This window comes from Schistocerca americana, chromosome 1, assembly GCF_021461395.2.
Source record: "Schistocerca americana isolate TAMUIC-IGC-003095 chromosome 1, iqSchAmer2.1, whole genome shotgun sequence".
Taxonomy (NCBI): Eukaryota; Metazoa; Arthropoda; class Insecta; order Orthoptera; family Acrididae; genus Schistocerca; species Schistocerca americana.
Genome location: NC_060119.1, coordinates 1,135,066,714 through 1,135,082,640, shown reverse-complemented (window position 1 = coordinate 1,135,082,640; position 15,927 = coordinate 1,135,066,714). Strand labels below are relative to the sequence as shown.

At 45.2% G+C, this 15,927-nt stretch overlaps 1 protein-coding gene across 1 annotated transcript in view; it reads right to left on the bottom strand.

Annotated features, from left to right (window-relative positions):
* The window catches only part of LOC124619195 (dnaJ homolog subfamily C member 8), a 78,865-nt gene extending 63,315 nt beyond the window's left edge, over positions 1-15,550 (bottom strand). Inside the window, exon 1 of the mRNA XM_047145417.1 lies at positions 15,361-15,550. Coding sequence (XP_047001373.1) covers positions 15,361-15,453 — 93 coding nt within the window. The 5' untranslated portion in view covers positions 15,454-15,550. The remainder of the gene's footprint in view (positions 1-15,360) is intronic.
* Positions 15,551-15,927: the final 377 nt, after the last annotated feature.

Here is a 15,927-nt window from a genome sequence, read left to right as displayed (position 1 = left end):
CTTGTAACCTAGCAGGGTGGGGGGACTACAGCAAGGAAAGGAAGAGAGGGGAGGTATCCACACCATAGATACTAGGGAGGGAGTTCTTCCTCAAATGGCTCACACTACATAGAGAAAATTTAGAATTGGAATACAGGAAGCCACGTAGGTAGCCAGGTCTACATAAGTAAGAACACCGAGAGAGGTACGAGGAAGGACAAGGAGGGAGGGAGGTAAGAGGAGAGACAGGGAGGGGGGGAGGGAGGAGCATGGGGAAGAAATGCAGCCTGGGAAGGAAGAATGGGCTGCAAGAGCTCAGGGCCCGTGTATGCCACGCACGAACTCATGAAAGAACCTTGAGCCCGGCAGGAGTATGGATGTAGATATAGATTCTCTATATACATACTTGAACTGACTAGCAGAGTAAGCAGCAATCTTTGGCATTTGTTGCACAGAAAGAGGAGACCACATATAGAACACCAGTGTGACCCATTTTTGAGTAATGTCTGGAATCCATACCACAGAGGATTAAAGGAAGACTTTGAAGCTATTCAGAGCTGGACCGTTAGATTTGACCGACACTTGGGTACTACAGATATGTTTCAAGAACTCAAATGGTAATCTCTGAAGTGATGACTCCATTCTGTTTGTGAAACACTATTGAGAAAATTTAGAGAACTGGCATTTTAAGCTGACTGCAGGGCATTTCTACTGCTGCCAACGTAGATTTCACGTGAGGACCACAAAGATAGGAAAAAGTAGGGCTCATACAGACATGTGTAGATAGTGTTTTTTCCCTCATTATCTGCAAGTCGAATGCGAAAGGAAATGTGTAGTAGTGGTTCATGGTATCCATCCCCAAGTACCATATGACAGCTTGTAGAGAATGTATCCACATGTAGATAACTGGCTGAATAAGTCAGTTCAAAGGTAAGAGGAAACCAACAGCATAGGACAATGTCTAAAAGCACTGCCCTGCTCAAACCAACCTTCAGGCTGAAAGCATTAACAGTCGAAACTTGAACATTCTATTCTTTTTCTACTTTAGAACACATTCCTTATTTCTTGTGAAAGATGTAACCACTCATTATTATTTTAGAGTTTATATCTATGTGAGCAGCTCAACTGTGAATTCCCATCCTTCTAGACATCCTCATGTCTTTCCACACAGATCTTGATTGCGCACGTATACAAAAACAAGATAAATAATGCTTATGTATGGCAGTGCAACTGTGGTGATTTCATCGAACAAAATCACACCTAACCACAGCACCTGACTGATGACAGGATGGTGCTTGCCACTGCAAAGTGTTTCACGGAGGAAATTTGTCCAACAGCTACTTCTGAACATTAATGACTTCAGAATTACGAATTCTGTCTGCAGATGTTACCGCAGGAGCCACGAACACTGACACCTATTATAAACTCATTTAAGTTACAAGTGAAACATGAGAAAACCTTGAGCAGGCTGGTCAGTGGCATGTGTGAAGGAACTGACTAGTGGACACTGCATTAATTACATTCCAAAAAAGATTTTACATCTGAATATCAATTCTTTATTTGGAATTATCATAAAGTTGAAATGAAGTCCTAAACAACATGGTCCTAAGTGCCCTTACTGAATATTAGCATGCGCAATTAAAACATAATGATGATGTATTTGGACTGACTAACTCTTAACACACTAAAATCTCATAGGTCTGATGGGGCATTACTGACTTAATTGTAGGAGTAATGCTCCCCAGGATGGACTGAACAAGAATTGAGGCAATGCACTTGTCAGCCCACATTTGTGAAGACAAATAGTATCTTCTGTTCCTGGTCAAACAGTACACCAACATAGTGAATTCGATGTAGGAAAAATTCTCATATGGCCACCTGTGGTAAAATCAGATTATCAAGAGGAGTGATACTGTCAAAATCCACACTAGAAGCAACTTTGCGTTTTGTACATCCGTATCTAGGGAGATCCTTGCTGTGTTTCAATTGCAGGATCACCATTGCCTCCAATTGTAGAGACATTGTTCATGTAGCCAGGTTTTAATGAAACAATCTATGGTTACATCTTTAGTGTCCTAATGAACATTTTAAAACTGTCAATACTACATTTGTACTGCTACAGAAGTTCCGATGTACATCAACAATCTTTTATTAGATGTTTAATTAAGAAAAATATTATTTCTGAGTTTATGATTTTTTAGAAAAAGAAATTACAGTAACAGGAGCAGGTGTTAATTTGAACTATAATATACTCAAAAAGGGAAAATCTTAGCTGTTGTAACTTAGTGTTTATAAAATTGCCCAAAGCTCTGAAAGGTTCCCACTGTATATTTCTTCTGCCCCTCCCACTTTGTGTGGTTGGTGTCCACAGCAGAGTGCTGTCCACAAAGTGACCAAGATTCCATGTATTTTGAAGTATCAGAATGAGTCAGCAGTGGGCCACTCAACTTTAGAAAAAATAGTGAAGAAACGGTTTTTGTTAACCAGGAATGATTAGATTCATCCGGGAACTTTTTCGTTTTCACGATTTCAACCAAAGTTCTCACATTGCCAAAAACATTCCCACAAAATGCTTTAATCTTATCTTATTTCTTCAACTGGAAGCAACCTGGAAGAGAGTTAACACTTGTTTACCCAGAGGTATGGTCTTTGATGTCTGAGTCAAGCATTTCTATCAGCTATATGTGCTGAATTGGCCAAAGCTGCATCTTCCCCACTGAGCGTCTTTTTTTCAATCGCTTGTAAAAAAAAGGTTGTAATAAAAATAAACACCATTAATGGGCAGGTCTTTACTTTTTTATGAAGTTTGATTCCCCTATATCTTTTGTTGTTGACAAGATATCACAGACTGGTCAAAGTTCCCCAACTACATCTCTGAGAAATAAACTAATTAACACTCAAAGTTCTCTATTACTCTGGTCTTTTTTTTTTTTTTTAGGGTACAGAAACGACTAGGGTCATACACACATGTCAGAACCATAGAAAACAAAGACAAAAAAGCAGTTGAAAGTGACTACACATTAAAATCGATGGAAGGAAAGACAGCGAAAAACTTACTTGGAAAAAGGTTCATAAAATACGCCACTGAGACACAGATGTTCTGAACTAAAGATTGAATGTCTCTTGCCATATTGCTACGACAGATTAAGAAGTGAAACGCAGTCAACAGCCTGCACATCATTCACTAAATGGCCGATAACTCAGACGGTAAACATAAACCGGAAAGTAAGTAGTTAAAAAAGGGCATTCAGTCAGAAAGTGGTGAACCATCAAAGGTTGAGGGGACTCACAAAGTGGTGGGGGAGCAACACTTAAATGGCAATGGCTAAAAAGACAGTGCCCAATATGCAACCCACCTAAAATGATCTACTCACAGTGAGAGGGCTGAGAAGAGGTTGTCCAAGCCGATGGAATAGGTTTGATTTCCCACAGCTTGTTCCTATGAACAGTAGACCAGTGGTGATGCCAAAGTGACAGCACCTGCTGACAGACGGAAATGCAGAGAGGGACTGGAAGAACTAGTTGGCCGAGGTACCAGGACTACAGCCTTGGCAGCAGCATCATCAACAGCCTCTTTTCCTGTCAGACCAACATGACCAGGAACCCACTTAAACATCACAGTGACTCCATCAAGAATGAGCAAGTGACAACTTTACTGGACCCATTGTGTTAAGGGATGGACAGTGTACAGCACACAGAGGCTCTGAAGGGCACAGAAAGTCTGAGCAGATGACAATTGAAAAGCCCGTGTTTCTGGATGTACTGTGTGCCTGATACAGGGTGAAGAGTTCTGCTGTAAATAGTGAGCAGTGTTCTGGAAGCAGACACCGAAAAACATCAGTGCCAATGACAAAAGCACACCAGACACCAAAGTCAGTCAGAGCAATTGGGGTATGTAAAAGTACTATTGCGCAGGTCTTGAAACTTATATGGCGATAGAGCGAAGTTGGAGTAGTGTCCTTAGCAAGTGAATGAAGGACGAGGTGAACATGGGCCATTGTATGAGGCCAAGGTTGTGAAGGGTTCAAACACATTAGGAAAGTGGCAGTTAGCATGAAGTTAAGCTGCTGGAGTAAGAGCCGAAAACGAGCTCCACGAGGTAACAGAGAAGAGGGATGTGCCCCATACTGGCGACCAAAGGAGTCAATTAAGAAGGAGGCATAGAAAGGGTGCCCAGGCATGGCAGACGAACAGCTTGCATATCTGCTGAGGAGGAAGTCACGGCAGTATGGCAGTGGTAGTTCTGCAGCTTCTGCATACAGACTCTCAACCGGATAGTGTAAAAGGTGCTGGTGGCCAAATGGATGCCATGGTGGTGGATTGTATTGAGCGGCATTAAGATGGACAGACGTGCAATTGCATAAATTAACACCCATAGTCTAGTTTCGAGCGGACAAGGGACTGGTACAAATGGAGGAGGGTTGCCCGATCCACTTCCCAGGAAGTACCACTGAGGACATGTAGGATTGGTTGGTTGGTTGGTTGGTTTAAAGGTGGGAGAAGGGACCAAACTACGAGGTCATCAGTCCCTTGTTCCTAATAAAACAATGCCACAACAAGTGTGAGAATAAAATGGATGAAGCATATAACACAAAATGGAAAGAAAGGAAAAGCTACAAGAACGAAGGTAAGGCATTAAAAGGAACAAAAGACGACAAGAAAACAACAGACACACTAGAAACAGACTAGAGTAAAACACGAAAGCAGATTACAGTGGCTGGCCAACCACGAGTAAAAAGGGAAAGCCAGCCACTCTGCAACACATTGAAACCTCCACCCTAAAAGCACTAGGGTGGAGGACACAGAGGGACAAAGGACATGCACTAAAACCTACATAGAAGTATAAAACCCACTCTCACAGGTAAAACGTAAAACTAACGCTGCTGTGGAGGCACTGTCGCTCAACACCGAGGACAGTGTGCTGGGAAAGTTAAAAGTCTGCCACAGAGTGGCTAAAAGTGGGCAGTCCAGCAAGAGTTGTACGACTGTCATTTGGGAGGTGGGTCCTCGCGACGGAATAGGTAACCATGCGTTAGCCATGTATCGCCAATGCGGAGCCAGTAGAGAACAACTGATTCCCTGCAAGAGGCCTGAATGGAAGACTTCCACACATTCACAGTCTCCTTAATGACATGCAGTTTGTTGTGCGTACTGTTATGCCATTCCATCTCCCAAAGCCGGAAAACCCTGTGGTGTAAGACGAATGCAGGTCAGCTTCGGAGATGCCTATCTCCAGAAACAGTTTCCACGTTGCCTGTTTGGCCAGCAAGTTCATTGTTGGGGATTCCGAAGTGTCCTGGGATCCACACACATACCACGGAACGGCGGGACTGTTCCAGGGCATAGATGGACTCCTGAATGGACTCTACCAGAGCGTGGCGAGGGTAGCACTGGTCGATAGCTTGTAGGCTGCTCAATGCGGATGTACTCAAGAGCACGAGATATAGCCGCCAGCACTGCAGTGAAAACACTGCAGCCAACTGGCAAGAGTGCTGCTGAATACGTCCTCCATGAACATAATTGAAGCCTACGTGATCATCAGCCATTGAGCTGTCGGTGTAAACCACTTCAGAGCCCCAGAACATGTCAAGAATCAAGAGGAAGTGACATCGGAATGCGGTGGGGTTAACAAAGTCCTTAGGGCCATGCAAAAGGTCCAGACGAAGCTGCGGCTGAGGTGTACACCGTGGAGGCGTACGTGAATGGACCCCAAGTAGAGGTGGTAAAAGGAAGGACTCCAGTTCGGAGAGAAGGGGCCACACGCGAACCGCAATCGTTAGCCCCGATCTGGGCTGCCAATGCGGGAGATGGACTGCCGCGGGCAGGAAACAGAGACGGTAATTCGGATGCTCAGGGAACTATGAATGTGTGCTGCATAACTGGAGAGCAGTCGCGCACGTCTGATCTGCAGTGGAGGGACAAGCCTCCACCAGTACGCTGGTCATCCTAAAAGCTCCTGTCACTAATTGAACCCCACAGTGGTGCACAGGGTCGAGTAAATGCAACGCTGAAGGTGCTGCCGAACCATAAACCACACTCTCCCGTAGTCAATTTAGGAATGGACAAGGGCTCTGTAGAGCTGTAGCAGCGTACTGCGATCTGCATCCCAATTGGTGTTGCTCAGGCAATGGAGTGCATTGAAGTGCTGCCAGCACTTCTGCTTAACCTGATGAAGACGAGGGAGCCAAGTCAATCGAGCATCAAAAACCAGTCCTAGGAATTGATATGTCTCCACTACAGTGAGTGTATCATCATTAAGGTAAAGTGCGGGTTCCAGATGAATGGCACGACACCTACAGAAGCGTATGACACACAACTTTGCGGCTGAAAATTGGAAGCTGTGGGCTAGAGCCCATGACTGTGCCTTGTGGATGGCTCCCTGGAGGCAGAGTTCAGCAACAACAGTACTGGAGCAGCAGTACGAAATGCAGAAGCCGTCTGCATACAGAGAAGGTGAGACGGAGGCCCGACAGTTGCTGCTAGACCGTTATTGGCCACTAAAAATAGAGAGGCACTCAATACAGAGCCCTGCAGGACTCCATTCTCCTGGATATGGATCGAACTACGGGAGTCACCAACTTGGCCACGGAAAGCACGGAGCGACAGGAAGTCTCGATAAAAATTGGGAGTGGTCCCTGGAGACACCACTTATACTATGTAGCAAGGATATGATGTGATGTCGCCAAGTCGTGTGGTATGCTTTATGCAAGTCAAAAAAGACGGCAATAAAGCGTTGCCGTCTGGAAAAGGCTGTTCGAATAGAGGACTCAATGGACACAAGACTATCAGTGGTAGAGCTACCCCAGCGGGAGCAACCCTGACATGGAGCCAGCAAGCCATGCGACTCCAGGACCCGACCCGACCCGACCCAACCGCCGACATACCATACGTTCCAGCAGCTTGCAAAGAATATTGGTGAGGCTGATAGGCCGACAGCTATCCACATCAAGCAGGTTTTTACCGGGTTCGAGCACCTGAGTGATGGTGCCCTCCCACCACTACGATGGAAAGACACCATCACACCAGATTCGGTTGAAGATGACGAGAAGTTGTTGCTTGTAATGACATGAGAGATGTTTAATCATGTGGCTGTGGATGCGATCAGGCCCAGGAACTGTGTCGGGGCAACGTGCAAGGGCACTGAGGAGCTAACTCTGTAAATGGGGCATTATAGGATTCACTGCAGCGTGTAGTGAATGAGAGGACGTTTGAGTGTGCGAAAGGATTGGGGGTAATTCTCCAACGCAGAGAATTGGGCAAAGTGCTCGGCAATCACGTTTGTGAAGGTACATAACTCGCTATTTATGGTAACACCGGGGACAGCTGTTGGGGCCTGGTACCCGAAAAGACATTTGATCTTTGCCCAGACGGGAAGGTGACGTGTGGCACCCAAAGGTGAAGACGTATCTCTCCCAACCCTCCTTCTTCCATTGTTTGATAAGGTAGCGAACATGGGCATGGAGCCGTTTAAAGACTATGAGGTGCTCCAGGGAAGGGTGTCGCTTATGCCGCTGTAGTGTTCGCCGACGCTCCTCAATTGCTTCAGAGACTTCCGGTGACCACCAAGGGACTGCCTTACACTTTGGGCACCCTAAACAGTAAGGGATAGCGTTTTCTGCCGCAGGAACAATTGTGCTAGTCACCTGCTGAACCATCACATCGATGTTACCATGTGGGGGAGATTGAGCGGTGACAGCAGAGGTGAAAGTTCCCCAGGCCACCTTGTTCAAAGCCCATCTGGGCAGGCATCCGTGTGCCTGACACTGGGGCAGTGATAGGTAGATGGGGAAGTGATCACTACCACACAGGTCGTCATGTGCTCTTCAGTGGATAGATGGGAGAAGTCCTGGGCTGCAAATTGATAAATCAATGGCCGAGTAAGTACCATGAGCCACACTGAAATGTGTGGCAGCCCCAGTATTTAAGAGGCAGAGGTCGAATTGCGACAGTAAAGTTTCAACATCTCTGCCCCTGGCAGTAAGCACAGTGCCACCCCACACGGAGTTATGGGCATTAAAATCTCCCAAAAGTAGGAAAGGTTTAGGGAGTTGATCAATCAGTCCAGCTAATGCATTCAGGGCTATTGCACCATCTGGAGGAAGACATACATTGCAAACAGTTATTTCCTGTGCCGTCCTTATTCTGTCAGCCACAGCTTCAAGAAGAGTTTGAAGGGGCACATGTTCACTACAGACCGAGTTTAGGACAAAGGCAAACTCCACCTGACACTTGATTATAGTCGCTATGGTTGCTGTAATATCCCTTATAGCCACGGAGGGCAGGGGTCCGCATTGCTGGGAACCAGGTTTCCTGGAGAACAATGCAGATAGCAGGTGTAAAGTTTAACAGTTGCATTAGCTAAGCCAGGCGGTAGAAAAAACCACCGCAATTCCACTGGAGGATGACATGAGAGTGTGAAGGCATGGAACATTCAATGAGGCAGTTTACGCCTCAGAGACACCTGCTGCCACCGATTTATTGCCTGAGCAGTCTATATCCATTGCGTCTGAGGGTCTGGCGAGATCTAGGTCCTCAGTGGACACCAAAATCTCCACCCCATCCTCAGCCACAGAGCTTGTAGGTAGTAGTGGTGTGGAAGCCACCACTATTTTCTTATTCTTGGGGGTCTTCATATTCGATTTCTTGCGCTGTTCCTTGGGTTTCTCTAGCTGGGTGGGTTTCTTTGATTCAGTCTCCAGGACTGAGGACCGTGAAGCCCTACGACCAGCTGCTTTTGGTCTCTTCAGCCACTGGCGGGTGTCATCTTTCCCGCTAGAAGAAACCTGGGGAGGGAATGACCCAAGGGACCCCTTCCTAGCGAGAGAAGCTGAAGAAGACTGTTTCTCTGACTTAGAAGTGGAGACAGATGTCCCCGATGGTTGGGGGATGTTGCTCCTGAAGTAGGTGGTGCAGGAGCAACAGGGAGGGAAATGCCCCCATCATCAAGGGGGCAGGTGTAGTCTTCCCGGTCTGAAAGGTGACCTGGGTTGACAGAGCTGATGGTGCCAGAAGTGTTGTAGCGGCGGCGTACAACAATGTCATACGCACAGGATGCAGGCGTTCAAATTTCCTCTTAGCCTCAGTGTAGGTCAGTCTGTCCATGGTCTTGTACTCCATGATTTTCCTTTCTTTCTGGAGAATCCTGCAGTCAGCATTTAAAGCACCGGATCGGGGGAGGGATGCAGGGCTTTACATCACACTGGTAGACCATCAACTTGACCTTCTTGGGCAATTTATCAACCTCAAAGGCAAAGATGAAGGCACCGGTGGCAACCTGATTATCCTTCGGACCCCGGTGGATTTGCCGGACGAAATGTACACCTTGCCACTCTAAATTAGCATGCAGCGCATCGCTGGACTGCAAAAGAAGGTCTCTGTGAAATATGATACCCTGGATCATATTTAAGCTCTTATGGGGTGTGATGGTTACAGAAACATACCCCAGCTTGTCACAAGTGAGTAACTCCCATGACTGGGCAGAGGACGCTGTTTTGATCAAGACTGACCCAGATCTCAATTTGGACAAGCCCTCCACCTCCCCAAACTTGTCATCTAAATTCAACAAAAAACTGAGGCTTCATCGTCATGAAAGATTCCCCATCAGCTCTCGAACATACTGGGGCAAATAAGATCCACCGCCATCCTTAGCCTGGTGTTCCTCCCATGGTCTGGCCAGGGAGGGGAACGATTTGGGGTCGTACTTCTGTGTGTTGAATTGAACTCGTGATCACGTGTCATCCACCCTGATGCCACCCACTCCAACCAGAGGCCCTCCCCACGGGCGCCACCCAGCCGCAGCAAAGGCCAGCTGGCACGATGGCCATTGCTGGGAGTCCCGATGCCCCAGGGGGATGGGCATCTATCCCTTGGCATACGTGGGGAGTTAATGGTGCAGGCATCAGCAGAGCAATCCCTGTGTGGTCAGGAGGCTACAACCAACAGGGTACACGGCAGCCCCATCACAACAGACTGGCTACCGCGCTGGATATCAGATGCAAGGAAGTCCATGGTCATCGTCAATGCAGAAATCAAGATTGCACAGTGCCTGGTGGAAAACACAGCCAGGAAGGTGCCCTCGCCCAAGAGATGGAGAATGGGCAGGACTGCAATGTGACAACGAGCAAGTGGGCTGAAGATCTCAATGCATGATGGACACGATGCACCTTGTAAGGCGCCCTTGCCCAATTGGCTTGCTCTTTGTGAAAATTTTGAAGAATGGAAGTCAAACCCTACAGGGAATCATAACATAAACGCCGAAAAGTGTGAAACTCCTTTTAGTCACTTCGTACAACAGGCAGGAATACCGCAGGCCTATTGTAGCCCCCAGACCCGCAGAGGGGGAGGGGCAGACATGTAGGACACTGAGGGATTGCGTACAGCGGGTGGGCAGGTAAGACATGTGGGAGGACCAAGAAAGTTTCTGTTCATCGAAGCTCGGCAGGGAGGAGTAAAGCCACCAGTTGGCCTTACAAAGCTGCCATTTGGGTGTGTGTACGTAGGTTGGGTAGGAGTCAGCAAATGGATAGCACACGGGAAATGATCGTTCGAGTACATGTCAGAGAAAACGGATCACTCGAGACAATGGGCAAGCTGGGCATTGCAGAAGGATAAGTCCAAATAGGAATAGGTGTGTGTGTGTGTGTGTGTGTGTGTAAAAGGAACGTGGGTGCTCCCTTGTTAAGGCAGATGAGGTTAAGGTGATTGAGAAGGTCAACCAAGAGGGCCCATCTAAGACAGGGTCTGCAAGAACACACTAAGGAATGGTGTGCATTAAAGTCACCGAGTTGCAGAAAGGGGTCAGGGAGCTGTCCAATAATCTGGAGGAAGTCTGCCCTGATGATATCAAACGATGGAGGGATGGAAAAGGTCAAGTGAGGAAGGAAAATTCGGACTGCAACAGCTTGAAGCCGGGCAGTCAAGGAGATGGGTTGACTATGAATGTCATCCCGGATGAGCAGCATGACTCCCCCATGAGATGGAATGCTATCCTTGGGAGGAAGGAGGTGAAGGGGTGGGGAGTGTGAAGGGGGATTCAATGTAGACGGGGAAAAAACGTGAGAGGTCATAGCGGTTGTGAGGACACAATTTTGTTTCCTGGAGGCAGAGAACAAGCAGATGCAGCAACTGTAAGAGCAGCCGTAAGTCCTCTGTTGGGTCGAAGCCACCCGTGTTCCTCTGGAGGAGAGTCATGACAAGCAATGGGGAGGAGGGAAAAATGACGGGGTGTCACCTTGGCAGCTGCCGAGTGCTGCTTTTGAAGATTCACTACTACAGGGCACAGAGGCTGAAGAATCCTGCTCCATAAGCTCTACAAAGGCATCGGCATTCTCCTTCTGTCGTTCTGCGAAGTCCAGTGCAGAGAAAAAGCTGGTGGTGTGCACCAGAGACACAGAGGTCAGCCGGGGGAAGGGTGTCACGTGTCACGGTCTAAGAGGATCTCCGAGCTGCCAAAGGAGAAGACCATTTGCCTTTGTTTGACTTCTTGGAGCCTTACCAGATAGCAGAGGAAGACATGTTTGTTGACTGGAGGGACACAGGAAGTCATCGCAGGAGTATTTCCTCTGTCTTTTCCACCTGTCAGTTGTGCAGCAGGTGGCGTTACCCCATGAGGCGGAAGTTTGGTGGCTGTTGCACAGCTGGAGGAGGAGACGGGAATGCTACCGTGACACTGGATGGTTTTGCCACCATGGTGATGAATTTGAGGTCGCAGGTCTGCGTGGCCATGTCCTTCGTGGAGCGAGATGAAGCAAGTGCCAAATGGTAGAACACTGGGTTGCAACCAGCCAACAGCTTGCGAGTGATTGGGTAAGGCACTTTTACCTTCACCCGGGTCGCCTGGACAGCCTACTTACCAAGATACATGGAACAATCTTGAGACACACCAGCATGGTCAGCATTGCAGTTGATACAGCGAAGAGGAGGTGGCGAACAATCACCCTCATGAGTGTCCCTGCCACAGGTTACACATTTGGCCGAGTGTCAACAGGACTTTCCATTGTCGTTGAAAAGAAGACACTGGTAGCAGCGAATCAGGTTCGGAATGTACGGTCTGACTGTGATAACTTCATAACCTGCTCTGATCTTTGATGGAAGTGCCAGTCAATCAAAAGTGAGAAAAAGGGTGCATGTGGCACTAAGGCTGCATCTACCTTTTTCACCACCTGATGGACTGCAATGACAGCTGATCAGATGTTTGGATTTCTGCCTCAGTCAGACCATTGAGCAGCATAGTGTAAATAGCACCATTTGAAGAATTCGGCATTCTGAGCCACGACATGAACAGCATAGATGTGGAGGAGCAAAGCTGCAAGCAGCTGTGCTTGGGAATCAAAAGTACTGTCCAAAAGAAAAGTTCCATTGTGTAAACTAGAGCAGGATTTCACAGGGCCAGCAACTGCATCAACACCATTCTGGATAACAAACAGATTTACTGTAGCAAACGTCTGACCATCTTCAGTATGTGAAACCATAAGGAACCATGGTACAGCTGGGAGTGTTTTTGACCTGTGAGCTTCATTCCATTTACATTTGGTAGACAAACAGTTTCTCTTTCCAACATTTTGAAAACAATTCTTTAATGTCATCCATAAAAATGATTTTCCCAGCCTTGTCTTGCTTGACATAAGAGTGGATGGATGAGTCTTGACTGTCATTGTTGATTTGCAGTAGTTTTAAGTAGTTGTAGAGCACCGAGTAATCTCTTAGAGATGCTGACAATACTGGAAGTGACAGTCAGACTGGGTAGCCAAATAGCTTCCTAGAAATGTTCTTTAACCCTACCACATTCAGCAATAAGTTGTATGATTGAGGCTACCCTACATGGTGGTGCCCCATTCATAATGGTTTGAGTATTTCGGTTTGCGCTCAAAGCCCGTCAAGGTTAAAGTATGCTGTTTGTACTCCAAGTAACTATTCTAAATGTCTGGGAGGATGTAATTAGTATATTCAAGATGGGATAGTTGCCTTAGGTTATCTTTGTTAGACCATGGATCAGTCTGATTCAGAAGAACAAGAATTTCAAACATATCTTTCATAAATCTTCATTCGTGGGACACTTCTTAGCAACAGATGACATTTCATTCTCATAGGTATTTTTCTTGGCTGTGACATATTTGGGCCTTTCAGATTTAGATTCTTCAAACACACACTGGCTTTCTCCAATAGGATATCAAATGCAGCTGCAGTCTTAAGATTTAAAAGACCTGCATTTAAAATGATACTCCGGCTGCATTAAAACCTGGATTCAGTGTAGAGATCTGGCCGATTTTTTGCATAGTCCAAACACTTCAATAATGAGTGTAAAATAAAAAATCAGTTTCATATTTTTGAGCCACTTTATGTAGTCTCAAATGACTGACCGTCTCATCTCTGAGCTCTATGTATTCAAAACTTGGATCACAATCCAATCAAAGTCTTCCCACAAAATTCAAAGATTTTGTCCTAAAAACCCATAAAGTCAGACACCCTGGTATCTGCTACTGAACTGTCAGATTTGGTTTACATCAATGCCAGATGATAGCAAATTATCTGTATACACTTCCTTTTTGAAGCTTTCAGAATCATATGAGAGATCTTTCAAGTTACCAAAACACCACATTTATTTACTGTTGCTTATCTTTATTCATCCTGGGATTATCTAACAAAAAATAACACGCATTATGAAGCTAGTACAGTTGGCCACCCATGAGCTTAAGGAACCATCTTGGCATTGGCCTCATGATCTAGCAAAACTGTGAAAACCCAAATCAGAATGGCCAGACAGAGGAGCATCAGCATCTTAACAGCAGCACTGCTTCATTTGTATGTCCCTCCTGTACAATGTTCCTTAAATTACTATTTGTTCCAGATAACTTTTTACATTAAACAATTTCATTCTTCATTACCACACATACTACAGACACCTGCTGAAGACTTCTGGGCCGTGAAGACACTGCTGTGTCCTTCCATGAACTCCATACTCTATTAACACCACAGCGCATCACAGCTTCTCGAAATCTTATGTAGTGCAAGAACCATACGATTACTGCTGTCAATGTAATAGTTCTTCGCTTGGTCTTTAAGTACATATTAAGGATAAACCGACACTACAGATACCAATTGTCAGTTCTGACCCCTGATAAGCTGAGCCCAAATATACAACACAAACATGATTTCATGATGGTAACCTGCAACCTTAAAAAATATCAAGGTGCAAAAATAAAACCTACAAGTAAAAAATTGCAAAAATTCTTTATAATAAAATACTGAAGCTAACACGACTACTGCATGAAAGTGAAGGTACTGGTTGGGGACAAACTAAAATCTAACAATATGAATACGAAAACAGGCAAATTGAAACGACAGAAATAGAGTATCATGAAAAATTGACACTCAAATCCCAAAAGAAATTCCACAATGCATCTAGAGAAAAAAAATCATGCAAACTAACAGAACAGGGTACCAGCAACCACAATTGTGCTATATGGCTCAACTCGAGAGACAAAAAAATTCTAAAACTTCTACAAACTATCAACAAGCCAAACCAAGACAGCAAAAACTCATGAAAACTAACTAAAGGCAGTATCAACTTCAAATGACCTGTCCACAGTAGAACAGAGAAACTTGCTCATATAATGAGCATCAATAACAATCTCACCAATGAAAATAAAATAACCTCCACCATACCTACACACAATCCAATGCAATTACTAACAACACAAGCAAAACATTCATAAAAATTTACACCCCCACCAATTTCAATATACAAGGACCACACAATTATGTACACAAGCACACACCATACACATTACTAAAAAAAAGCAAATTTACCAACCAAACAGCAGACAAATTTAGCAATACAAAAAAATGTTTCAACACAATCCCGAAAATCAAGCCTAGATTTCCCAAGCCATGAACACTTCCAGACAGAACACCATGCGTTGTCCTGCCGACAATACCACATATACTAGTCGCTGGACAGAGATTCAGCAACTTTGGCCAACTTCACAGTTTCCCCACAAACATAATTTGTCACTCACTTGATAATTAAAACAAAACTCTATTTTAGTTACAAAGTTTTTAGTTTTTTCTGTTTGTGCCCGAAATCCGTGTGTTATATATTACGTGACCAAGATCCGTTTACAACCAATGCGAACGTCATTCAGTAACAATGGTACACTTAATCTAAAATTTGACACCCTAGAAAATCATCATATAACAAAATATATCCTCACAAAGTCCTGTTGTTGTCTCTCATTGCCTCAATACTGTGTGGATATAGCAAAATTCCACGCAACTTTTTTTTCTAAACTTATACATATACTAGTTCATTACGGATACTTGTCCCTATGCACTCCTGTTTCACAACCAACAACGTAAACAGTAAATCACACAACTACGTACCTCAGTATAAAATTCATTAAAAGCTACTTCTTTGTGGATTCCCAAACCGTCGCCGCCAGGAGCAGCGTTTAACCTCGGCCCACTAGAAGCCATTTCACTTAGTTTCTAGTAGAATATTTCCATCACATACGAAACATAAATGGAGGGACACCATTCCACAGTTGAAAGTTGCCAAAGATATTAATATCAAACTTCGGGGTCTGTAGCAGAGATTACTAAAGCAAAACAAAGTTCGTCGCTAATTTAAGAAAGATATTAGTATCAAACATCCTCGTCTGTAGAAGAGATTACTAAAGCAAAACAAAGTTTGTCGCCAATTTAAGAATTATTATATTATTTTCACTTAAGCGATCGATTCCATTTATAAATGGCCAATGTACTTTGACACATCGATTGGCTTGCCTCTATGCCCATAATTTTGTCATTCTGTTTTTATGACACCACTCAGAGTCACATCACGTCGTGTCACGTCACGTCAAGTCAGGTCAGGACATTCTGCAATGCATTTCAAATGGCGGCATCCACACTAGCCGTCACGTCACGGCACCTTCATGTTTCTCGGGAAGA